The sequence below is a fragment of the Mytilus californianus genome, unplaced genomic scaffold (genome assembly GCF_021869535.1).
Source record: "Mytilus californianus isolate M0D057914Y unplaced genomic scaffold, xbMytCali1.0.p SCAF_13, whole genome shotgun sequence".
NCBI lineage: Eukaryota > Metazoa > Mollusca > Bivalvia > Mytilida > Mytilidae > Mytilus > Mytilus californianus.
The window spans coordinates 9,460,381-9,487,888 of record NW_026262615.1 but is presented as its reverse complement, the minus strand read 5'-3'; the positions used below and the strand labels follow the sequence as shown (position 1 = coordinate 9,487,888).

The window sequence follows — 27,508 nt, the reverse complement described above, 5'->3', positions numbered from 1 at the left end:
TTGTGTCAACCTTATACATACATATTGAATCGACTTCTGTCCTGTTTTTACCCGAATATTCTTCGTACATGAGTTCACATTAAAAGTGGACTGCGTAACACGTTTATTGTGCTGAACATATAGATCACTACTCAGTTTTAACATATTTACTATAGATTCGTTGCTGATTTGGTCATTATCTGTCTTCCTTGTTTAATTGACAGTTGGGGAAAAACTAAAAGTATTAACATAGTTAAGTCAGCAAAATGGCAATATCTTTAATCAAGTTGTCTGTTTTAGCTAATGTAATTACCCCATTTATAAATAGATCTAGTCAAATTCTTCTAGATACCACAAGTTTTTTATGAGCTAAATTGTTCCAAAATCTGGTTTACTCCATCAACATCGTTTTCTTTAATAACGTTTCCAAATACTTTCCCACAGATCCCCTGAGCTCTTCAACATCAACGGCAATGCTAATAACTTTTAACCTACAATCAGTCAGATATTGTAGAAATAACAACAACAAAAATATTTGTTTGCATTATTGGCCCTTGTGAAAATGAGGTCTGCTGTTACCCCGCTGCCATGTTGAGCAAATCGAAATGTGAATATTTTGATTTTGAAAGTTCATTTTGGGGTCTACTTCGCGATCTGCATTTAATCTCGATCGATTTCTTTAAATAATCAGAGATAATTTTTAGGATATAAACAACTAAACGATAAAGTACCGGTCCTGAAATAAATTTAAAAATAATATTTGTACATTGTGGGCAAATATCTTATTTATTTGTACTCGCTACAAAACAAAAGAAATGATCGGAGAGCGTCGCTTTTTGTCCAGTTTCTAGAGCTTGTACAAAAAGCTATATATTTTCCAATAATGTACAACTATTGCATATATATATTATTTAGGGGTTAAATCAGTAAAATATAAATATTATTATTTCTTATCAGTAACAATTTACCGAGTACTTGTATTATTTAACATTTATAAATAGAACGGATTTTTTTTTCAGCCGGCTTCGATTCTTTTATTATTTTCTTACTATTTGTTATTAAATTCAAAAACGAAAGTAGTTCATTCAAACAGGAAAGTATGTGACTGTCTTTCGAATGATTACAAAGGTATGGAAATTGTTTCTTATATATAGTTTTTTTATTCTGTACATTTTATACATTCATATACATACATTCTATATATAGTTTGTTTAACGTTGGATTTACTATTATAATGTTTATGTTATCTTTGTTTGATTATAATCGTGTCTAATCTTTGTGATTATTTCAATCATATCTCAGAGTTTAAACATTATTTCCTTCAACACAAATGACTATGATGCAATACAAATTTTAGGGCTTCGGAAACAAAAAATCAAATCGAATCAAATCAAATCAAATCAAAGTTTTATTTATTGTCGATACAATGTCAGCAAATTACCACAAGCTCTAGTGAGCTTTTAAAATCGACATTATAATACATTACACTCAAGGAAAATGACATGCAAATAAAACACACATATTAAGACAAACATACATACATTACAACAAGACATAAAACATCAAGCGCATACATCACATAAGCAGATAAATTAATACTGTTTATGTGGATGAACCAGAAATACATTTGAAAAAAGGATTATAACTGTATTAGGTGTTCGTTACTTCCTGGTTTATTGTAAGTTTCTGTCATTTTAATCATATGTCATTTTTTATGGGGGGAAAAGGTGGGTGGGGGTGTTGGGGGGTAACAAAGGCTGTTTATATCGAATTTTAAGTTTTGAAATTTCCTTTGGTATTTTAAACCTCTTTAAAAATAGGAAAAAGAAACACCAGAAGAATAAAAATGCTGAGAGGACAATCACTTAGTGTATATATTTATATCATATCACTAGATATTATCCGTTTTGACATTTGTTACAGCTCAGGTTAATTTGATGAACTATAACCTATCACCCCTACACATTAATTCCACGTATTTATCACAACCATTTTAAATTTGGTGGATTTTAAATGTCTAATTTCTTAACTATTTTGGCCCATAGTTGATGATCAGAACGCCATTGACGAGTCTTATGAAGTCGAAACGCGTATCTGACAAAGAAGATTATACGCTTGGTCTCCTTGATGAATTATATAAAATATCAACAATCTTTACTGAAAAAAAAATGTTTCAAGCAGGCCTGGGGAGTGTTAGTTCTTTTTTCTTAAATTCAATTACAATCATATTCTTAATCACAACATATATTCTTGATCATAATCACCTTTCTGGATAAGTGCCTATTCAGGCATTTCATTGCCATACATCTTTCAAAAAAAATCTGTCTTCATGTTACTTGTGTACCTATTAAAACGGACTCAGCCTGTTACAACATCATATTAAAATAAAAAAGTATTTATATGGAATGTCAAACAAACAAATTGAATCTATCAAGTGTAATATATCTTAAAACATATGTGGTGTTCGAAACATTTGCCAACAATGCAAAGTGTTTATTTTTCTATCTGCTAATGTAGCCTGTATTGTTGATTTCTGCATTACAAGCTTGATAGAGTTGCATGTTTTTCTTGTTTGTTTTCTAATACAACATAGGGTTTACTGACATTTCATTGAATTGGTCTTTCTAATAACCTGTTATGGTTTGGTACCAGTAGAAATAGATATTTTTAAAAACAGTACATTAAAAGGTAATGATAATTTCTCAATTAAAAATATGTGATTTTGTATGAGCAGATATACCATTGTTTAACATATTTTCAGAAATGTTCTTGATCTAACAAAAAACAAAGCCTACAAATAAAGATGTAAAGCATAAATTAGGCCGTTAGTTTTCTCGTTTGAATTGTTTTACATTTGTCATTTCGGGGTCTTTTATAGCTGACTATGCGGTATGGGCTTTGCCCATTGTTGAAGGCCGTACGATGACCTATAGTTGTTATTTCTGTGTCATTTGGTTTCTTGTGGATAGTTGTCTCATTGGCAATCATACCACATCTTCTTTTTTTATATAAGTTATAAGAGACCTTCATCCCCCGTGATAAAAATTTTAAACCTTGTAATTGCTTTTGTTCATCGTCTCCAATCACACAAGTTCCTATTGTTCATGTTATCACTCGGTAGATTGTCATCGTAAACAATAAACTACTTGGAGTGCTCATAGCCGATAAACCGTCATATTAAGATCCACAGAATATAAACTAAAGAAATAACTGTAGATGTAGGACTATACCAGAAAAATGGAAGAATAGCTATCTATGATTTATTGTAATTGTTTAATGCGACCTCAGTTGACCATGAAAAATAGAAGTTTAATGCGTAGATAAATCAAAAGATTTGATATAACTACAAAATTGTAAAGACTAGGATTGAAGATTGTTCAGTAAATATACAAACTATATATGTTACCCATGTAAGCATACACGAGGTTTAGATAAAGACACAAACAACATCGTTTTTGTGTGTAAATATCATTATATAAACTGCTTGATAAATGAATAGGTATTGACAATTCATTTGGAAACTCAGCATATACCCTCACAACACTTACCATAGAGGAAATCCTGGAAAATCATAGGTCTGCTCTATGTTCCTTTGGAATTTCAACCAAAGATGAAGAACTGGATCTTCCATCACTGTATTGGATACCTAAACTACATAAGTCTCCCTACAAACAACGGTATATTGCTGGGTCTTCCAAGTGCTTCACGAAACCTCTTTCTAAATTATTAACATCTATTTTATCAGCAATCAAGGCCGGGCTCCATAGTTATTGTGAAACTCCCTATTCTAGAGGTGGCGTGAATCTGATGTGGATACTAAAAAAATCCAAAGATCTTTTAGAGTACATACAATCTAAGACTCTCTCATCTTGCAATAGTATTAAAACATTTGACTTTTCTACACTTTACACAAGTATTCCCCATTCCAAACTAAAAGACAAATTGAAAGAGTTGGTATTACTTTGTTTCATTAAAAAGAATGGCGAACGCATATACAATTATCTTGTCTTGGGGAGGGATAAATCATACTTTGTAAAGAATCACTCTGATTGTAACAAAAAATTCTCTGAAACTGACATTATCAAGATGCTTGATTTCTTGATTGACAACATATTTGTTACGTTTGGATGACGTGTTTTTCAACAGACTGTCGGAATTCCAATAGGAACCAATTGTGCCCCTCTTCTTGCCGACTTGTTTCTTTATTATTATGAGGCTGACTTCATACAGGAACTTCTTAGGAAGAAAGATAAGAAGTCAGCAATATCCTTTAACTTTACGTTCCGGTATATAGATGATGTTCTCTCACTAAATAATACAAAATTTGGTGACTATTTTGAACGAATCTATCCCATCGAACTAGAGATAAAGGATACTACAGATACAGTTAAGTCTGTCTCATATCTTGACTTACATCTAGAAATTGACAATGAGGGTCGGTTGAAAACAAAACTTTACGACAAAAGAGATGATTTCAGCTTCCCAATTGTGAACTTTCCATTTCTATGTAGCAACATTCCAGCAGCGCCTGCATACGGAGTATATATCTCTCAATTGATACGATATTCCCGGGCTTGTATTTCCTATCATGATTTCCTTGATAGAGGATTGCTGCTCACAAGGAAGCTATTAAACCAAGAGTTCCAAATGGTGAAGTTGAAATCATCCCTTCGTAAATTTTAAGGACGCCATCACGAGTTGGTTAACCGTTATAGAATAACCGTTTCTCAGATGATATCGGATATGTTCCTTATGTCGTAACTACAATACCCTTCCATTTTCACGAATGTGACCTACCGAATTAGACTATTTACCGGATTTGTAATGACATAAGCAACACGACGGGTGCCATGATGGTGCACATGTAGAGCAGGATCTGCTTACCCTTCCGAAGCACCTGAGATCACCCCCATTTTTGGTGGGGTTCGTGTTGCTTAGTCTTTAGTTTTCTATGTTGTGTCATTTGTACTATTATTTGTCTGTTTGTCATTTTATTTTTGGCCATGGCGTTGTCAGTTTGTTTTCGATCTGTGAGTTTGATTGTCCCTCTGGTATCTTTCGTCCCTCTTTTAGGTAAACCCCAAATTGTTAAAAACAAGAAACAAAACTGAAAGAATTCATCAACAGATTCAAAAAAGAAGGATAAATACCAAAACATATTTTATTTAACCTTCACCATTAAATGAGAATAAGAAATATACAGTTTACATGTAAATTTCTTCTAGCAATCAACAGCGCCATATTTAACCTCTGAAAATGACGACTAATATCAATCCGGCTGGTGCAAGTTACCCAAGGGCTTCATTGTATGTAGGAGATCTTCATCCAGATGTCACCGAAGCTACGTTGTTCGAGAAATTTTCAACAGCAGGTCCAGTCCTCAGTATCCGTGTCTGTAGAGATATGATCACAAGACGTTCACTTGGTTATGCGTATGTTAACTTTCAAGACAGAGCAGATGGTAATGATTTCAAAGTGAAACGTATGGTTTGAATGATATATTTAGGCTGTGGAATATTTTTTTTTCTGTTTTTTATGTAATTTTGCAACAACGTATTACGGCAACTCTATAAGACAAAGTAGTTTACAGTCATCCTGCTTTTTGTAATTAAAAAATTGCTTTTACGTACTTGTGTCATTAGCACTCAATCAATATTACATTCTTATTGTCATTTAGAATAATATAGATTTCATATTGAAAAGACTGGTGCTATATCAATAAAATAAAACTACCCAACTCTTTTACAACAAAAATCAAAACAGAAATACCCTTAAAAATGACAAATCAAAAGTTCAAACACACTAAAGGACTGGAAAACAACTTTCATATTCCTGACTTGGTACAGGTATTTTATGTGTAGAACATTGTGGATTAAACCTGGTTTTATAAAGTTAGATTTGTCTCCTATACAAGACAGAAGCGCATCAAACATACAACATGTATGTAGGACACAAATCTATGGCGGGTTCCAAATCTATGGCAGATTCCTAATCTATGGCAAATGTGACGTAACAAACGTCAAACAAATCAAATCTATGGCAGATTTTTGTTTTCTCCAAATCTATGGCAGATCTTTAAATTACGTCACAATAGAATAACGCAATATTACATCGTCGCCGCCGCAAACGTTGGCGGAACTCATAGATTTGAACACGATTCCAGATGAAGGTATTTCCCTCGACAACAATTTGCGGATGGTTTAAAGGAAGATATGACTTATTATCCGGAAGAGGGACAAAATGTGCTGTACCGACCCAAACCCGCGATGAACAAGGGCACCGCTTTTTTCAGTACCGGATATTTTAGAAAAGGAGTTATAGTAAATATTTTACTGTCTACAGCTGGCAAAGTTTATAAAGTGAAAGATAAAATTACCGGATACCAATTTGATTTAAATCGTCTTCAAATAAAAATGATATTAACGATGAAGTAAATATTATTTGAAAACTCAAACTGTTCATTTTTATTTATCATTTTTGTTTTATAAAAAAAACTATCCCCTTTTTTTTTGTTTATAAGGGACTTACTAGTTGGTTTAATGAATGGGTTAAATAGGTAACATGCACAGATTAAACAAATGTTTATTTTTACGGTGCACATCATTTCAATCTTGAAGTCTGTATTAAGGTATATGATTTCATCATTTACGAATTTGATTGGTTGCCAACACGATTTGGTTGACCATTATGAAATGTTTATTTTTCAAATATTTATATACATGCTCCCGTTGTACATGCCCACTTGTTTAAGACAAGTCATTGGTCGTATATGTACTGCATTGTTTTCCATTTGCACAAAATTTGCCATAGATTTGAAAACAACAAAAAAACCGCCATAGATTAGGAAATTACAAAACTTGCCATAGATTAGGATTGTAAAACAATCTGCCATAGATTTGGGGTGGCATGACGTCACATTTACCATAGATTAGGAATCTGCCATAGATTTGGAACCCACCATAGATTTGAGTCCTACATGTATATTTCATGTCTCATTTTATTCAAATAGTTTAATGCTATTTGATTCAATACATATCGAATTTCATCAATTAAACTAAAGACTGTGAACGACGTTCAAAAAAAGTAAAATTACAAAAATACCCAACACCGAGGAAATTCTAAACGGAAGGTCCCTAATGAAATGGCACAATCAAAGCTCAAGCACATCAAACGAATAGATAACAACTGTCATATTCTTGACTTGGTACATATATTTTCCCATGTAAATGTTCGATTTAACCTGGTTTTATAGTTAGCTAAACCTGTCACATAAAATGTCACCCGATGAGAACAATGTGTGAACAAAACAAACAGATAAACATGTCAAAAACTGGGACACAGCAGCCAACATTGTGTTACAATCATATTCACAGACTGAAACAGTCAATAAAAAAAAAAACAAATCAAAACAATGCATTTTAATTAAATGGAATTTATAGATGGTTCAACCTGAATCTCTTTAAAATGAGCGACGACATCAGTAATGGTTGATAATGTAGCTATACCAGCTACAAAACTAAAACGACAAAAAAATATACAGAGCTCTTTATACTCTCATAAGGAAATGATAGATCCTGACAATTAAAAAATAAGGTTTAGAATTTCTGTACAACGTTTAAAAAGCTTAATTGGATTACGAGCTGTAGCTGTATTTGAATAACCCTTACGAATTATTAGTGCCTCAAAACTCTTTAAATTTATACTTGATTGGTCTTATAAATTTTGTAATTAGAGAGTCAAAAGTGAATGTTTTAAAAACGAAACGAACGACTGGCGTACACAATTATAAACCTTGTATTTTTAATGAGTTTTATAATTGGTAACATATTTAAAATAAACAACCAAATATTTTTATCTATGAATTTTATGTACTGAACAAAACGAATGCAAGAAATTCAGAGGACGTTGTTTGTTTTGAAGATATAAGAACATATGGACGAAGTCGACGTGTATGAACTAATTTGAAACGCATTTTTATTAATCAAAATGAAGTTGATATTATATAATATATTTTGCAGCCAAAAGAGCCACTGACACAATGAACTTTGACATTATAAAAGGACGGAAAATGAGAATATTATGGTTGGGAAAAGATCCAGTAACGAGGAAATCTGGTGGCAGTAACCTATTTATTAAACATCTTGACAGAAGCGTTGACAATAAAACATTATATGATACTTTCTGTGTCTTTGGGAATATTTTATCGTGTAAGGTAAAGCATTCGTTTTACTCATCATCATCATCATTATCAATATTACTATTTTCATTATTATTTTAAAACCTGCTATTAATGAGTTGTTAGACACCAGAGTAATATGACGTATTACAAAAGGGGGTGAATACTGATCATTAGAAGACCAACGGCCGAGGACTGAAATACTTTGGGTCCCCTTAATGCCTTTCACATTGAAACTATTCCACCAAGTATGGTAATTAAGAAAAGACCAACTTCTGCTTTTGATTGCCTGCTCGAATTGTTCTGTCTTTTATACTCTTTAGCCAAGAATCATTATTTTATATTTTTTTTTAATTTATCCAAATATTTATTTTAAAAGGTTGTCTGTGATGAGCATGGATCCTGTGGATACGGATTTGTACATTATGAAACCGAAGAGCAAGCAAAAGATGCAATCGAAAAAGTCAATGGAATGTTAATAAATGGGAAGAAAGTGTATGTATACTTTGTATCCATTGACCTTTGAGAACGTTTGTATGGAGGTTTGTATGAATGATCATAATGATGATGATGATGATGATGATGATGATGATGATGATGATGATGATGATGATGATGATGATGATGATGATGATGATGATGATGATGGTGGTGGTGGTGGTGGTGGTGGTGGTGGTGGTTGTAGTGGTGGTGGTGGTGGTGGTGATGGTGATGATGATGATGATGATGATGATGATGATGATGATGATGATGATGATGATGATGATGATGATGATGATGATGATGATGATGATGATGATGATGATGATGATGATGATGATGATGATGATGATGATGATGATGATGATGATGATGATGATGATGATGATGATGATGATGATGATGATGATGATGATGATGATGATGATGATGATGATGATGATGATGATGATGATGATGATTGTGGTGATGGTGATGGTGATGGTGATGATACTAAGATTTCATTAACTTAAAAATCTGCTATCATTCAATGCTGTAACAAAGCCTAAAAATAATCAAATAGTCAACAACACTGTATAATAAATATTTTAGGTCTCTTACTTTGGAAATGAGTGACCACAAAATCCAGGAGGATAAGAAAGAGTTTAATAATCTATACTTTAAGAATTTTGCAAATTTGTCGGAAGAAAAATTGAGAGATATATTTGAGCCATTCGGGAACATTATCAGTTTAAAGGTTTGTATACCAAATTACCTTGTGAATATGAAATATATTTGACTGATTGCATGCAGATAGATCATTTAAATAAGATAAGATAACATTTTAAGTTTATGATTATGGTAAAATGAATACAACACTTTTAAACTTAATGCTTTTGAAGTGATTTTTCAGGATCTACTTACATGATATATGCATTAATTCTAATTAAGTTGACATAAATTCCTTACTGTATCAATTCAATGAAGTGTCTTTTGAAACGCGTCCGAGAAGAATCTCAAGTAATCTATGTAATATGTTTGTTTTTCTTAAACAAAAGACATCTGCAAAGATATATCACTAACAAATACAAACCAGACAAAAGATAAGTGTGACACGTTACGTATTAGTAACGAATACCAGGAATATTTTACATCAATAAAACGACTACGCCCCTTTCAAACCCATAAAATAAAATAAGAGTCCACATTGTCAAACCAACAACAACTACCTTAAGGTTTAACCATTCATCAGAATAAGTCTAAAACTGTTTGATTGTGTCTAGATATAGAGATGCTGTCATTTAATGTTTATTGCATCTCAATTATCCAGGTAAACTTGATATTAAGTTTGTTATCTGACCTACAACATTTTATTCCTGCTACAATCTTTACCTTGAGGTTAATAAGACAACCGAAGTTTTGAGTTATTTGATTATATTTTCGATATGATATTTAAAATAATGAGTGAGATGTTCTCAATTAAACTGTGTTACACTTGTCAAGTCATGCTCCTATATTGCTTGATATATGGTTTGGGTTCGTTTACATTGCTGAAGACAGTACAGTTACCTACAATTATTCATTTCTACGTCATTATATCTCTTACGAATACTCGTCTCAATGACATTCATACAAGCTATTTCCTTTTATTATATTTAGATCAGAGTTTATAGATATACATAAACTCTCTAAATATCAGCGCAACAATGTTTAATTTTCACATTTGCGGATTCTAATTTTGTACGTCCCTTGCCGGTCAAAAAAAAATAGCTTTAGGTGGACTAGTGTTACGTTTCAATGTCAGTAGAATTAAGAATAATAACATAATACATGCTGTATTAGACATGAAGATGGAATTGATTACATATTAGCTAAATTACCCGTCGTAAAAAAGACAAATATTGTACGAAGCTGAAGAGCATTGAGGACCAAAAATTCCGAGAAGTTTTGCCAAATACGGCTTCGGTAATCTATTCCTGAGATAGAAAACCTTAATATTTCTAAATTTCAATGTTTTGTATCAGGTTATTTATAATCATGACCATAACAGTGATTACTCATGTCAACACAGAAGTGCTGGGCATATGATTCTCCCGGGTAATAAAAACTCCACCAGCAGTGTCATCGACCAGGTGGTTGTAAAAAAACTCATCATAGATACCAAGATTGAAATTTTGTATTTACGTCAGACGCGTGTTTCGTCTACAAGAGACTCATCAGTGACATCCGAAGATACTGTCACAGAAATATTTATAGATTTATATACATGCATCATCAATGAACTTTTTTTTGGTAAGAGCGAAAAGGTATGGATCAGTTAAAGTTACTGTAATAAATCTTGAAATAAAGCCAACAACAGTCATAAGTTTGACTCAAACTTGAGGCGGTGTATGCACCAATAATGCAAAAACAACACATTGATGTGAATACTCCACAAATGCTCTCAAATATGATGTAAGTGTTGAAAAATATGAACATAAAAGAACTAAATCAAAAGAGATACATCTGATTTTTCTGTACAAAAGTTTCTCAACATTGAACGTAAAGGATATTACAAATCAGTAGAGAGGCATCTGTTTAAAGAAATAAGAAATAGAAATAAAGAATCAACAACAAAAGCGAAGCAATATTTAAACTTTATCATCCTTCCCTACCGCTATATCAGCTTCCTCAACATATCTGTTAAACTCGTATCCAGTTAGCGCGTGCAAGTGAGGAGACATTATCAAGTGAGCAGGACTTATCAACAAATTCTCCCAACATATTGCCATGTATTGTAATGGTGATAAGTCACCAAATAAATTCTTTTAATAAAATAAATTACACTTGCAGTACATATTTTACAATGAACCATTTCTTTTTTTGCTAAAATTACTTTACATTCTGAAACAAGATGTTGATAAAATGGTGTCGACGGCAGTCTTGATAAGTTCTGCCGGGACTACTTTTTTCAGAACTGAACTATTTGACCTAATTTGAACTATTGATCTGACCTGTATTGAGATCAATCTATCGATACAAATGTCAACAATGCGGGGGTGGCAGTTTTCATTATTAAAAACATTTATAGTGAACATAAAATTCACAGTAAAACTTATAATAAAAATTGATTAATTAAATGCACATATATTATACACTCTAGATTAAACATTTCATTTTAAATAATAAAATAGGGGATAAAAACTACCACAAAACAACAACCCTCTTTCTGAAAAGTCTAAAATACTTATTTCGTCTGCTAAAATAAAACAAAACAAAACAATACAAACATACAAAATGGCTACTGACAAAGATAATGCATTTGAAGACCAATCAAACAGACATTTTTTACTTCAATTCGGGGGAAATTCAGCAAATGAAAGTCAAAGTCAAACTGATTGCATGTACATACATGTATCACTAATGTCAAATTATTTGAGCCTGAATTACATATACCAAGTTTTCTCAAATTGTTTGTAAAACAAAGAAAAATAATTGTTTCATAAAAAAAGCACACATACAACAATTGTTTATCATGTTCACTGCATATTAAATTGGTATCCTGAAAAATTCCACAAAAAGTCACAATTTAATGTTTTTGTTGTGAAAAATGGTGTAAATCATATATATTGGCTATATCTGTATATGTACATTGATAATTCACATGAAATAGACTGAAGGGGGCAAAATATTAAATGATCAATACATGTAAAACATTTTAAGATTCCATTGATAGTATTTACTGTTTCAGTGTAACTAAGTTAGGATTTGAACCTAAGACCTTCTCATAAAAAGATGCTCTGACCCCTGAGCTACCTAGTTGAATACACTGAAAGCATATTTTTTTTCAAGAATCATAAACATAATGTACCTTGTCATTTTAACTCCAAGTAATCAAAAGAATGATATATCAATGTACATGGACAAACAGAATGCAGCAAAGCAATTTTGTATAATATTTCAAAAATCCAGGTGATCTGGTTCTGTTTTTTCAATATTTGTCAATACAGAAGAAAATATCTGACGGAAAATTTTGACATGTTTGAACCAAATATGTTTTCCTCAATGATTACATTTGGCAAAGCACTTATAGGAAATGGTACCCCATAACCTGAACCAGAATACCGTCCCAATGCAATTTGGTGGGGTAGTCGTTGCAAAAATAACACCTACCTTCCTTGTCTTCTCACGTACAAATGGCGGGTACAAGGTGCGAGATGTCGAGGTATTTACATACAAGAAGGACAATTTACCAACATCTGTCTTTCTCAAATTAACTTCTCCTTTATTTAATTTGATAGATGCTTTTGTGCTTTTTTTGTAAATAATTGTTTGTTTTGATATTGTAACACAGTGATGACTGCTGTACCCATATTTTGACTATTTTATTTATAATGTCTGTTTTGTTCACGCATCGTTGTAAATATAACGAAATTTGATAAGACTGTCGTACAAGTGAGAGGTTTAGCGCTATAAAACCAGGTTCAATCCACCATTTTCTACATTTGAAAATGCCTGTACCAAGTCAGGAATATGACAGTTGTTGTCCATTCGTTTGATGTGTTTTGTCATTTGATTTTGCCATGTGATTAGGGACTTTCCGATTGAATTTTCCTCGGAGTTCAGTATTTTTGTGATTTTACTTTTTACGAATTACGACTACTTAAATATATATGTGTACTTTTAGTCTTGAAAACAAACAGCATTTTGATGCGTTTCTGGAATTTTTTTATGAAGCGTATGCTGTTCAGCAGTCAGCGAGTAGAAATTTTCTTCTTCTGGTGATATGAAATACTACGATCTTTCAATATAATCTTTAATATTTCTTTTTTTTTTTGTATCATCTTCAAATATTATACTCTCATATATGCATTATCATGTACACGAAACATTTTTCTTCCTCTAGTTAATGGGAATATTTTACCCTGCGTATTTTGGCCACAAGGTTTAATATTTTGATGACGTGTGTTGCCTAGTGATAACAGAGACACTCTGGTAATAACAATTCCCGCGAAATTATTGAAAAAGGAAATTTTGATAAAAAACATTGCTTTGAAAGATGATAAAAATGTTATCTTAATGTGGATTGTATAGATATTGAAAAATATCAGCCCCCTCGACAGAATATGAAGCTAAATGGCTCGTTCGCTACGCTCACTCGACATTTAGCTTCATATTCTGGCTCGCGGGCTGATATTTTTCTATATCTACATATCCACATCCAGATAACATGTACATAAAAGGAAGAACAATAACAACACAAACAAATACATATGTTTACATAAACAGACATGTAGGTGATGCCCAAGGTTACACAACTGAGATATTTGTTCAAGAATCTTAAAAATAATTATAAATTTCTAAAAAGTTTTAATGAATTTTTTGTAGTTTTTTTCTGCAGTAAAACAGAAAAGAGTAAAAACAGTAAAAGCATTTAACCTGTTTGACTATAGTATTACGATATGTTCCCTTTAATATTTTAACAGATAATGACAGATGTCTACGGGAAAAGTCGTGGATTTGGGTTTGTTTGTTATGAAAATGCTGACGAAGCTCAGACTGTAAGTTTCTTTCAATTGAAAATCGGGAAGTTTACGTATCCATATCCAAAGAAAAACAAAAATAATTAAAGAACAAGTGTTCAGAGAAGGTATTTTATTCCATTTTATATCTGAATTATTTATAAGAAGTTACTTCCAGTGTACTTTAACTTTATATTCATATACATACGTCAAAATATAGGTTTCTTCATGCATATTAACTAAAAATATAAAAGGTTTCAATGTTATATGGCTGAAATGACAGAGATTTGCTACTTCCTGTTTTAAAATGTCACTTTTGTTCTCATGTGATACCATTTTAAGTTAAAGATACACCGATTCAAATATATCTGGGTTTATATACTTTTACCTGACATAAGGGAGATAATTTGCTACGTTTGGTTTTCATCAAACATTTTGCAAAAGACAACATGTCTTAATCATGTACCGAATTGAAGTAAGAATCAATTAACGTTAAATTTCGACATTTCAGAGGCCTATATGATGTTAATGAATTGTTTCAGACTAAACTTTCATATGTTCATCCCAAAAATGCAAACATTTAGAACTAGTTCTTTTGTTTATATTTCTGAAGTATAAAATAATATGGCGACACAATGAAAGCAAAAGTAAAAATCAAGAAAATGACGTTGTATATAAAAAAAGAAGATGTGGTATGATTGCCAATGAGACAACTCTCCACAAGAGACAAAATGACACAGAAATTAACAACTATAGGTCACCGTACAGCCTTCAACAATGAGCAAAGCCCATACCGCACAGTCAGCTATAAAAGGCCCCAAAATGACAATGTGAAACAATTCAAATGAGAAAACTAAACTCCTAATTTATGTACAAAAAATGAACGAAAAACAAATATGTTACATATAAACAAACGACAACCACTGAATAACAGGCTCCTGACTTGGGACAGGCACATACATACAGAATGTGGCGGGGTTAAACATGTTAGCTGGATTCCAACCCTCCCCCTAACCTGGGACAATGGTATAACAGTACAACATAAAAACGAACTATAAAAATCAGTTGAAAGAGGCTTAACTCGTCAGATGGATAAAAATACAAATACTACAAATACAAGTGGACGTGGCCGGGTACTTGTACATCCTAACAACAAAAAGACACTAAGTACAGATCTGAGTGCACTCGTAGTTACTGACAGCTAGTTCAAAGCCACTAACAACTAATAAAAAAATCATTCATCTAAGACTAAATTATCAATCCGTACACATCCAACATTCAATAGATTTAATGTAAAGACGTCATAAACAGTCAGAGAAAACATGAATATGTAACACATAAACAAACGACAACCACTGAATTACAGGCTCCTGACTTGGGACAGGCATATACATACGGATGTGGCGGGGTTAAACATGTTAGCGGGATTCCAACCCTCCCCTAACCTGGGACAGCACAACATAAGAACGAACTATACAAATCAGTTGAAAGAGGCTTTACTCATTAAATGAATAAAAATACCAATACTACAAATACTAGTGGATGTAGCCGGGTACTTGTACATCCAAACAACAAAAAGACACTAAGTACAGATCTGAGAGTACTCACAGTTACTGACAGCTAGTTCAAAGCCACTAACAACTAATAAAAAAATTCATGCATCTAAGACTAAATTATCAATCCGTACACATCCAACATCCAATGGATTTAGTGTAAAGACGTCATAAACAGTCAGAGAAAAACATGCCCTTGTGCAATGCCAAGATACAGGTACCGACAGATCGTAGATCCATGAATGTGTTTATGTATATAAAATAATATTTAGTTTGCTTTTAATTTACTGATAACAAAATCAATATTAGTACCAATAAAAACAATATTTAATGATCTAATTACAGTGTTGAATTGGTAACCTTTTAGAATAAGTTTATTTAAAGAATCGATAAGTTTACCAGGATCGTTTCTAAATTTCCGGGCACGGTAAACAGTATTGCCGTAAAAATGAGGATATGCAATCCCATTTGAAATAAGTTTTCTACAGGAACAACCAAACTTCAAAACCAAATCTTTATATCTGTGGAAGAATTTAGTAAAGGTTTTAAGTAATTTGTGGTAACGAAATCCCTGGCTTAATAATTTACCAGTAATACATAGATTAGATTCGTTAAAATCAGAAACGTCACAACAGACACGGGCATAACGAACGAGTTGTGAAATATAAACACCGTAAGATAGTGGCAAAGGAACATCACCATCCAAAAAGGGAAAATTAACAATCGGGAACGAAAAATCGTCCCTTTTGTCGTATATTTTGGTGTGGAGTTTCCCGTGTAAAACCGAAATATTAAAATCTAGGAAAGGACAGTTGTTACCGTTTAAATTTGATTTATTTAAAGTAAGTTCCTTTAAGTAAATTTCGGCAGTGTATTGAGAAAATTCTTGATTATTTAACGAAAAAATATCATCAAGATAACGGAAAGTGTAGTTGAATTTTTCAATTAAATGCAATTTAGACGGGTCTATACTGAGTTTGGTCATAACAGTACAAAAACAAGTCTGCTATTAAAGGGGCGCAATTAGTGCCCAAGGGAATACCTACAACCTGTCGATAAACTTTGCTGCCGAAACGTACATAAATATTATCAAGGAGAAAATTAACAGCTTCGATCATCTCATCACACCTCCAGTAAGTATATCTAGCATATTTACCTTTCTCATTAGAGAAGAAGGCTTTAAATGAGTTGCAGCAAATATATAATGTTCTGTTCTTGATCCCATTTTCTTTTTGGTATGCCAAGGACTTCAAATCAAGATATCATAAGTATCTACATGTGTCATCCACATGGTATGTGATGCATTTACATATCAATTATTTTAAATACAAAAGGGAAGATAACTCTCAGACGATAGTAAGAAAAACTGTTTGAAGATGGTAACAACGAATCCTAACGAGTTCTAGGAAAAGATCAGAAAGCATGGTCCTAGAAATGTGAAGGATATATTCCGATAGAAGTCGTTGATGAATCTGGTGAAGTCTTAACGAACGAGAAGGACGTACTTAACCAATTGCGTATCGATTTTGAAAGTCTTTACAACGGGAAAAACAACACCGAATTTAAAAACGACCATTATAATCAGTCAAAAGTTCATAAACAGTTATTGGAATCTAAAATGGAAGATCCATTGTTTATGCCGAATGAGGATTTAAACTCTAATATTACGATTGATGAAATAACTAATATAGTAATGTATGCAAAATCAAAATCAGCAAGTGGACCCGACCAAATTCCGTACGGCGTTTTAAAGTACCCGATAATCATTCAAACATTGCAACAACTCTTCCAACTAATATTTGACACCAGTATAATTCCAACCATCTGATGAAAAGCCATCATATGTCCAATATTGAAGGACCCATCATCAGATCTCCGAGTACCAATGAACTATAGAGGTATAAGTCTTTTGTCGTGCACTAGCAAATTGTATAGTTCTTTTATTAATCAACGGCTCTTCAGTCATCTTGAAAATAATGATAGTCTTGCCGACGAACAAAATGGGTTTAGAAAAAAATAGATCATGTGAAGACCATATATTTACTTTGAATAGTGTTATTAGAAATAATAAATCAGTATTTGTTGCATTCGTCGATCTGAAGAAATGTTTTGATTTTATTGACAGAGATATGATGTTATACAAACTTTTGCTGAATAAAATTGATGGGAAGTTGTACAATTCTGTAAAAAGTATATACCAAAGTTCCGAGTTATGTGTTCGTATTGACGGTAAACTAACATCGTGGTTTTGCAGTAAAACTGGTGTGAAACAAGGAGATAATTTATCGCCGACACTCTTCTCCATATTTATAAACGATCTTGTCCAAGAAATTAATTACCTTAATCTTGGGGTAGACTTACTTGAAACGAAGTTATCATTATTATTGTATGCGGATGATATAGAGTTAGTTGCAAAGTCGGCAGAGGATCTTTAGTGTATGTTGAATACACTTCACCAATGGTGTAAACGTTGGAGGGTGTTAATCAATACAGATAAATCTAAATGTATTCATTTCAGAAAACCAAGAACTAAAGAAACTAATTTTGAATTCACAGTTGGAAAAAACAAATTGAAGAAGATCGAAAATTAGAAATATTTAGGGATTTCAATCGGTAATAACGGAAATTTCATAACCAATGCGAAAAATTTGTCGAAAGGCGGTGGGATAGCACTAGGGACGATCATATCCAAAATTCACAACAATAAAGACTTCGGATTTAATGCCTACGAAAAACTGTATTACTCGTGTGTAGTTCCTATCTTAGATTATGCCTCAAGTGTTGGGGATACAGAAAATTTCAAACAATAGACAATTTTCAAAACCGTACAATACGATATGTTCTTGGTGTTCACCGTTTTGCGCCTACTCTCGCCCTACATGGGGATGTTGGATGGATCTCAAGCCAGTTTCGAAGATGGTCAAACATGGTGAGGTATTGGAACAGACTACTCAAGTTTGAAGATGATCGCATAACGAAGCTCGCTTTTAATGCAGACTATAACCGTTGTACCGACAATTGGTGTAGCGAATTGAAAGACATTCTCTGTAAACTTAATTAAGAACATTATTTTGATTCAAAAACTGCTATTAATTTGAAAACTGTAGAAATGAACATTCAGCGCCTTTATTCAAACATATGGAATGATAATATACAACAAGTGCCAAAACTTCGTACTTATATAACTTTCAAATCTGCCTTTAATCAAGAACAGTATGTAAAAATCAATTTAACCAAAGTCGAACGCTCGCATTTAGCACATTTCAGATGTGGAATATTACCTCTGAGGATTGAAACAGGACGATATATAGGTGAAAGATCAGAAGAAAGACTCTGCAAATTTTGCATTGCAGACGTGACCGAAACTGAAACTCATTTTTTACTAGACTGTAGAATTAATTCTGATATACAAGAACATGTGTTTGGTGAACTTTTATTAACTACTTCCTTTATATCTATGGACAATAATGAAAAGCTTATTTTTTTATTATAAGTCATACTCGAAAACTAGCCAAATACATCGTACAGGCATATTTCAAAAAACGCAATTCTGTTTACAAATAGCTTAATATCTTTATATTTTTTAAAATTAACATTCGACAACAAAAAGATAATTTCATAAACGTGATATAATTGTTTTATAATTATTTAATTTCATTTGAGGTGACTTATAGGTCCATTGGGCGGGGTGTATTAATATTCATCATATATTGTATGTTTATAATCTGTACATATTTACACATGTCACTATAATAAATAATTTACTTACTTACCTACTATATATATAAAAATATATTTAAGCCCATCATATTGTCACAATTATGATAATAATAATAGTAATACTAGTGATAATAATAATAATATATATATACATACATTTTTGTAGGAAATAAGGGATATTGTTTGTTACTTCCGGTTTAAAAAATGTCATTTCTGGTTACATTGATAGTTAACTTGACACTGATTCCAAAAATATATTGTTCTATATATTTTAACATTAAATAAGTACAAAAAAAGCTACTTCCGGTTTACGCAAGGTAGATACCTGTTGGATAATTCAAGGTCATTTGACTTGCAGCCTCATGCAAAAATCCCTTGCTTTAGCACGTATGAATATGAAGTAAAGGCAAACGTCAAAATCTAGAACCTAAAATTCAACTTTGACCTTGACCTCAATTTCAAGGTCATAAACCAAGGACCTCAAATCAAAATACCTTAGGTCTTAATCATATATGGTTAACGAGTTATATCACCATACACATAACTTAACATATAAAAAGGGAGAAAACTGCCTTTATATGTCCTCGTACTTTTTCAACTACTCTTGATGTGTTACAACATGTCGCAACTAACAATTTAGTAAAGATATGTTGTCGTTATCTTATACGGTTTTTGAAAACAGTGCAAATAAGCCAAAATCACAATCAATTTAGAATGTGAATTTGACCTTTGACTATGACCAATGTTTTTTGGACCAAGGACCTCAAATCAATCGACCTTATGTCTCTATTACTTATGGTTTACCAGTAACGAATGCATATCACATGTATCCAATGCTTAAGGGGAAAGAACTGTCATATGGAGTCTCGGGACGCTTCGGTCCAAACCAATCGCAACATCCTAAGAATATCACGAGCAAATTGATGAAATAATTTTATCGTTACCTATAATGGTTGCGAAGGAGTAGCAGACACAAAAAAAACAGTGATCGATGAGATAACTCTTGCAAAGAGTAGTATTCAGTTAAGCGATCTCAGTTATGAAAGCACGTGAACTGTTCGATATCATAAAAAAAATCATAAGTTGTATACATTCTACCTTTTCATTTGTTAATTAAAACCTTCAACAGGCTGTCGAAGAACTGAATGGTGCAATTATAGGAAACAACACTTTTTTTGTTGGAAGAGCACAGAATAAAGCAGAGCGTCACGCTGAACTAAAGAATCAATCAAGAAACCTTAACGTGTATGTAAAAAACTTGGACGACAACATAGATGATGAAAGGCTGAAAGAAGAATTTTCTCAATTTGGAACGATTACCAGTGCTAAGGTATTCATCATTTTAGTTTAGAGGACTTTTTTCGATTGTTAAACCAATAAATCATCTATATACCTTTGTAGCTCACCTGGTCTTCTGAGCCAAGTGAGCTTTTCGCATCACTTGGCGTCCGTCGTCCGTCGTCCGTTAACTTTTACAAAAATATTCTCCTCTGAATACTAGTATACGGGGTCAAACTTAACCAAACTTGGCCGAAATCATCACTGGGGTATCTAGTTAAAAAAAATGTGTCCAACCACCCCACCTCCTAAACAACATGGCCGCCATTGCTAAAAATGAAACATAGGGGTAAAATACATTTTTTGGCTTATATCTCAGAAACTGAAGCATATAAAGTATATCTGATGTGGCAAATAAAGGCAACAGTAGTATACCGCTGTTCAAACTCATACATCGATTGAGAGAAAACAAATCCGGGATACAAACTAAAATTAATTTTCATGAAATAGTAATAGTCTAAAATAAAATTTGGAATATTTGCTGAATTCATCAAATAGTAACTGAAAAAGTTAATCCCAACAAATTAATCAAATTATTTATATGTTTTATAATGTTTTCTGTAAGATGTCTCTGCCTAATCAATTATACAAAAGAAAAACAAACAAACAAAAGAACAATAAAAAATCTAAACACGAAGAAAAGTAGAAAAATAACATGACAAAAAAACCCTGAAGAACATCAGTCTTCCAAAAAATGCACTGGAAAAAAAAAGACTCAACAGTACAAACTGACATCAAAAATGATAGTAGGTGCTTTACATAACCAATTTGCTCTCCATGGAAGGCATTTGTAGCGCTAAAATTTGTAATAAAATGGTTCATGGTATATGAATTCGACGTTAACATTTTTTGTACTGTCCTCAGTTTAAATTAAAAAGTTGCAATCAAGCGTGTTCATAGTTACCTTGACATAGAGAACAGCAAGAAAAGCGCTACATGTTACATTTTTGTGTGTTTTTGGTTGAACATGTTCTGATATTTTGTCACTAATCAATACCCCATATTCTATTTTTTTCCATTTTTACTGGTAATATAACATATGATTGTATAGTAATTCATACTTTGAATGGGAATAAAACATATGATTTAATAGTTATACACATTTAGAAGCTTTATCAAATAAGATGTAGCAGTAGTTTGCCGATATTCAAAACTGGAAAAAATAATAGAAATATTCAAACCGAATAATAGAAGATAAAGGTATTCTTAAAACCTGAAAGGAATGGGATCGAAGAGGTGACAGAGCGAACGTCTCCTTTAATTCAGACTTCATCCGCTTTCAATCCAAATTCAATTCATATTTAACAATCGGAATAAATATAGTCTGATAAATGTCAAATCAGACGGCTGTTCAAGATTTAGTACTTCGATGAATAGTAATAGAGACACGACACATTCTACTGGTTAGCAAATTTGTTACGTTTACTTGATAATAAAATAAAAGTTACCAAGTGTGTTAATCAATTAAGTCCGTTCAGGGATAAACGAGAATATATTTATTCAAATAAGTGATCCTACTTAAATTTGATGAAAAACAATCTTTGCATGTACGCAGTTCAAAATTGATGGACACAGCAAACTTATTTGTAGCATGCGAAAATATTTACGGTACTTAGTATCATTTGTTTTATTCCTAGTTTTAATAACTGCTTTCAACAACTGGTCTCATTTTAAACAATTCCCTTCATATGGCCTCTGTACAAAAAGAGTTAAGGATGTACTTAGGTGATCTTAGGTTCAATTAAATAAATCAAGAATCTAAGATTGATACGTTAAGCTGGAAGAGTATTAGTTAAGGATCAAAATAAGCTAAAAATATTGATAGGTCATGAAGCTCCTTTTTCGAGATATTTGATTTATAAAATATGGCGGGGAAAAGGCTGACTCGGACTTTTACCTTATAATTGCATTGGTATTATTTTGGTCTCAAATCTAAAGAAAGAATATCAAGAATCTGCTTAACTTTTGTCAAATGACCTTTTATGAGCTATTAAGTCTTATATTAAAAGATAAATAGGTGTTATGGGGCAAAATATGTTAACTTGTATGGAATGAAAAAACACCAAGGAGTCCGAACATCTGACACAAATTCCAAAACCTCACCTAATTACATCCTTAAATGGATTTACAATAGCACTGTAAAGTGGTATGTAGCAATTAACATTTCCCGTTTCAGTGTTAGTGTTTATACTCCTTTAAAAATGTTTTTTTAAAGTGTGTAATGAATATCTACTTAGAGTGTCATTTGACTTAATTTCAAAAAGTCTATATCCATCTTTTCTACTTATGCACATTAAAAATAATTTCACGATTAAGCTCTCATTTCTTTTAAGGTAATGACAGAAGGTGGAAGATCCAAAGGATTTGGATTTGTGTGTTTTAGTTCTCCAGAGGATGCTTCTAAGGCAGTCACAGAAATGGATGGTAGGATTATTGTAGCCAAACCTTTGTATGTGGCTCTATCCCAAAGTAAAGAAGACAGAAAGGCTCTTTTGGCATCACAGTACAAGCAACGTATAGATAGTATACGGAAGCAGGTGAATCAAACATTTTATTTACGGCCATTGCACCAACATATTCTTGTCTTACAATTTTTTTGTAAGCGTCTTTCTTGATTTATTCTTCTCAGGATCGCCGTTATTTAAGAAATAATTCATGAAAGCCATAGATTTGTTGAAAATTTACACATGGTTTGGGCCGTGATATTCGAATTTTATCCTGAGCGTTAGCGAGGGATAAAAATTAACTAATATCACGGCCAAAGCCATGTGTAAATTTACAACAAATCTATTGCTTCCATGAATTATTTCGGTTTTAATAGGGCAAATTCGGCCATTAAAAAACTGAAGCGAGGGTGGGTGTGCCGTGTGTTTGGCTGTTCTTTTTTACTCCCTGTTAGATAAAGCTAAAACATTCTAATAAATCTGTAGCTTGCATGAATTATTTCGTAAACAACCGCTAGAAAAAATGTGTTTAATTCTTTTAATTCTCAAACCCAACATTGCCATTTGTAATTTACATGTTACATCCAAAGTTGACATTTCGTAACTAAAGAGCCACCATGTCGACTTGCTGAAATCAGTATATATGCGAATAATGCAATAAAATAGAAAATAAAACAAAACCTACCTCAAAAATCCATTCTAATGTAATATTTTACGAATTTCGATGGTTCACGTAACGGAAAAAACTTCAGCTTTAGCGTTTTCATTTGTATGACGTCATGTTTTGAAATGACTTAAATGCGCCAAAAGCATTAATGGACTTTCGCGGAATTTTATTTTATTTTGATTTTGTAGATTTCTCCGAGCTCTTGTGCTTTAATTCTTTTTGTTATGCATCCGAATAAGGATTAAAGTTCTGTAGTCTTTTTTCAATTGCGATTTTTAAAACAATAAAATCGGCATAGCGTTTGCAAATAGGTTCCAATACATGTGGATTTACGAGGGAGGTATATTGTAACATCAATTATTATGTATATCTCTGAGTCTGCGCTAAGTATAGATATATCAAGAATTTTATCACGGTGTTGTTTACAAAGCGAAAGAAGCACGTCATATTAGAATTGAATACTTAACTTAACGAATTCATGTAAACAATGAACTTAATCACGCCTTGTAAACCATCAAATCTCAACCAAGTGGTTAAGTGAGAAAAAAGTGTTTGGCACTTCCTGTTGAGCCTTTGTACAAAATATCCACAATATAGGTAGGGTAGGTAGTTGTGGGAGAAAAGTCATTCCGTTGTCATTTCAAATCACAAAGGTATGAGTAATGATGGAATCAAGCCGTCATTCAGTCCGCTATGGAATGAAATTCTCCGATTTAATAAAATATTTGACAGATTGACAACACATTGATGAAAAGTTGACCTACCCTATCTATATTTTGGATGTCTTGTATCAAAAAAGCTCATCAGTAAGTGCCAGTAAACTTTTTTCGATTAACCATTTGGTTGAGATTTGATGGCTTACCAGGCGTTTTTATAAATGAACAAAATCTAAAAAAAAACATCATAGAGAAAGTAAGTGGAAGCCTTAATTTTTAATAACTTGGGTATAATTTTGACAAACCTTTGTGGATTTAGCAAAATTCAAAACTGAAAAAGAATATTAATTTTTAGGCACAATCATTAAGCATGTATATTTAGTATAACTTAAATCTAAACATTGTGTAGATTCATCTAACAAAAACTACACGAAATACTCTCAACTATATGATAACATGCTCGTTAAAAGTCTATTTTGTCTTTATCAAAACGATTGAACAGCGGTATATTACTGTTGTCTTTATTTGTGACATTGGCTTATCGGGATAATTATATGTATTTTTCACATTTACCAGATTCGGAAAGTAATACGGTATAACTGAACTTAATTGTGAGAGACCCAGAACATTCAGACGCGATATGAGTATCTAATAGGAGATGATTAACAGTGTGATTACTATCCACCGCATACAAACAAACGTCGATATGACAGAGAAAATCGAATATAAGGCCTTCGACATTGATCGTTATGCATAATTAAATACAGTGATCTCTACTGACCATTGATCAACCAATATTTATATAAATTAATAATGATAGATAACTACATTTTTCTTACGAGAACATTGGGTTGTGCATATCTAATACCTGCACCCTTTTTTCTTCCGTTCTCGTGACGTCATATACGTTCATTAGGTTAATGTTGGAAGAGAAAGTTACTCGTTTTTTCAACGTTGAATAAAATGGCATTATAATAATAATTTGAAACCGTATTTGAGCAGGATCACACCCAAAACTGAAGTTACTTTTCGGAAACACCATAATAATAATATTTCAGAAAAGAAATTATCAAACTACTATTGCAATCAAGAGGTCCATGATGTCATTTCTATATTATATTTTGTGTGCTACCTTAAAGGAACGTGTACACTTTCACTAAGAAAAGCGGATAGTTTGTAGAACCTTTAAATCTGATAAACAGTAGTTTTAAGAGTTAAATTAACAAAATCTTACTGCACTCAATGCACATTTCGACAATCATTGTCTCCGCTTATTGAGACGATGTAGTTGACCCATCAAATGAGCACGTAGCATAGTAATGTACATGAAGGTGACAATAGTTTATCGGTATTCAAATCTCATAAATCGACAAAAAAGAGACAAATCAAGGTGAAAAAATAAGCGTAAGTGTGGGAAGATCAAATTTAGATGGCTTCTTTTCCATTAGATCTGTTGATTGATAAATTCTAATGTTACAATTGATTCCCATAGTTTGACTGAGGTTGTCAGTTTTCCTGCCGAAGGTCGGTGGTTCTCTCCGGGCACAACAACTTCCTCTTAAAAAAACTGACCGACATGAAATAACACATAATTGCAGAACGTGGCATTAAACACTAACCAATCAATCTATCAATTGAATTCACATTGGTTTTCGGTATTTTTGTTACTACTTTTTGATTGCAAACTTGTTATGCTTGTGGTCTAAGAATTTACTCTTTATCTTAGAATTCACATCTGAATAACACCGCTATCACAATACGGGTGCAATGTTGTACTAGAAAACGAATAGTAATTTTAGAAAGATGTTCGATTGAATAACCCGATTTAGATATCGTTCTTTATACAGATTAGTGTGAAGTTTAGACATCAAGCATAACAATGCACAAAGACGGGAAAAGAAAAAAGAGGAAGGATTTGTTCTATTGCTATATCCCTACTTTCTTGAATGTCGGGGTGTATGTTGGATTTCCATGTAAGCTGTGAATTCTATATTCTTTAATCAGATATTCAAAATAAAGATGTTTGCATATACGAACAGCATTGTTCATGTTGTTACAGGCTTTGTCTGCTGGGACGGTTTGTAGTGATTAGATCATAACGTATGCACAACCGCTAGCTGCCTGACAGGATAAGAAATATGTGTTATTGTTCATTGCACGTGTAGTTCACTCTCTTACTGATTTCTCTCAACTGAATCAATCAGTAACCTGTAACTTTTTAAAACAGGAGAAAAAAACCAAAGACAAAATTACAAAATTTAAATACAGCAAATAGCATTGTTTATGAATTTCTCAAAACAGAGAATCTCCAGCTTTTTTTTTATTATTATTATCAAAACATCACTCATGAGCTTTATATAGATAACAAGTTCGTCTGGCTTGAAATATAAGAAGCATCATATCTTTGAAGAGTTTTTACATGCTTGATTTGATTATGATTTTAGAGACAGCCTGCTGCCGGTATGATTAGTTTTTTTACATGCTTGATTTGTTTATCATTTTAGAGACAGCCTGCTGCCGGTATGATGAGTTTTTTACATACTTGATTTGATTATCATTATAGGGTCAGCCTGTTGCTGGTATGATGAGTCAGATGTTCCCGTCAGCTGGACCAGGGTATATCCTTCCTACCATGACACAGGAACAGAGAAATTTCTATGCTCCGACACAGGTACCACTGATGAGGCCAACACAGCTAAGACAGCCCACACCAGCTAGTGGTATGTTTGAAAATAAAAATAACTGCCAATTAAACATCTCTCCACCAGAGACCAAATGGCATAGAAACTATGAGTGAAACCCAAACAGGATAGTCAGATATAAAATGACAAACATTAAACAATTGAAAGGAGAATAAAATAATGGCCAGATTTAAAAAAAAACTATGAACGAAATACGAATATGTATACTAAGGATTTCTTAGTCAAGAAAAGGGAAATTGGAGATGTTAATTTCATCCCATTTCCCAAAGAAACTGCAAAAGTTTCCCGAAATATGGTATCAAGCTTCATGTCA

General features: G+C 32.5%; 2 protein-coding genes across 2 annotated transcripts in view; both read left to right on the top strand.

The window, feature by feature from the left end:
- LOC127723848 (uncharacterized) overlaps positions 1 to 27,508 on the top strand; it is a 373,964-nt gene that overhangs the window by 313,458 nt on the left and 32,998 nt on the right. The gene's annotated exons all lie outside the window — the stretch shown is intronic.
- On the top strand, positions 1,039 to 27,186 carry LOC127723145 (polyadenylate-binding protein 1-like). Its single transcript, XM_052229645.1, has 10 exons — positions 1,039 to 1,107; positions 5,205 to 5,440; positions 7,998 to 8,191; positions 8,535 to 8,650; positions 9,227 to 9,371; positions 14,080 to 14,154; positions 20,518 to 20,718; positions 23,060 to 23,263; positions 26,341 to 26,466; positions 27,057 to 27,186. Exons 2-9 carry the CDS (start codon positions 5,236 to 5,238, stop codon positions 26,368 to 26,370), a joined length of 1,170 nt encoding a protein of 389 aa, XP_052085605.1. The 5' UTR covers positions 1,039 to 1,107; positions 5,205 to 5,235; the 3' UTR covers positions 26,371 to 26,466; positions 27,057 to 27,186.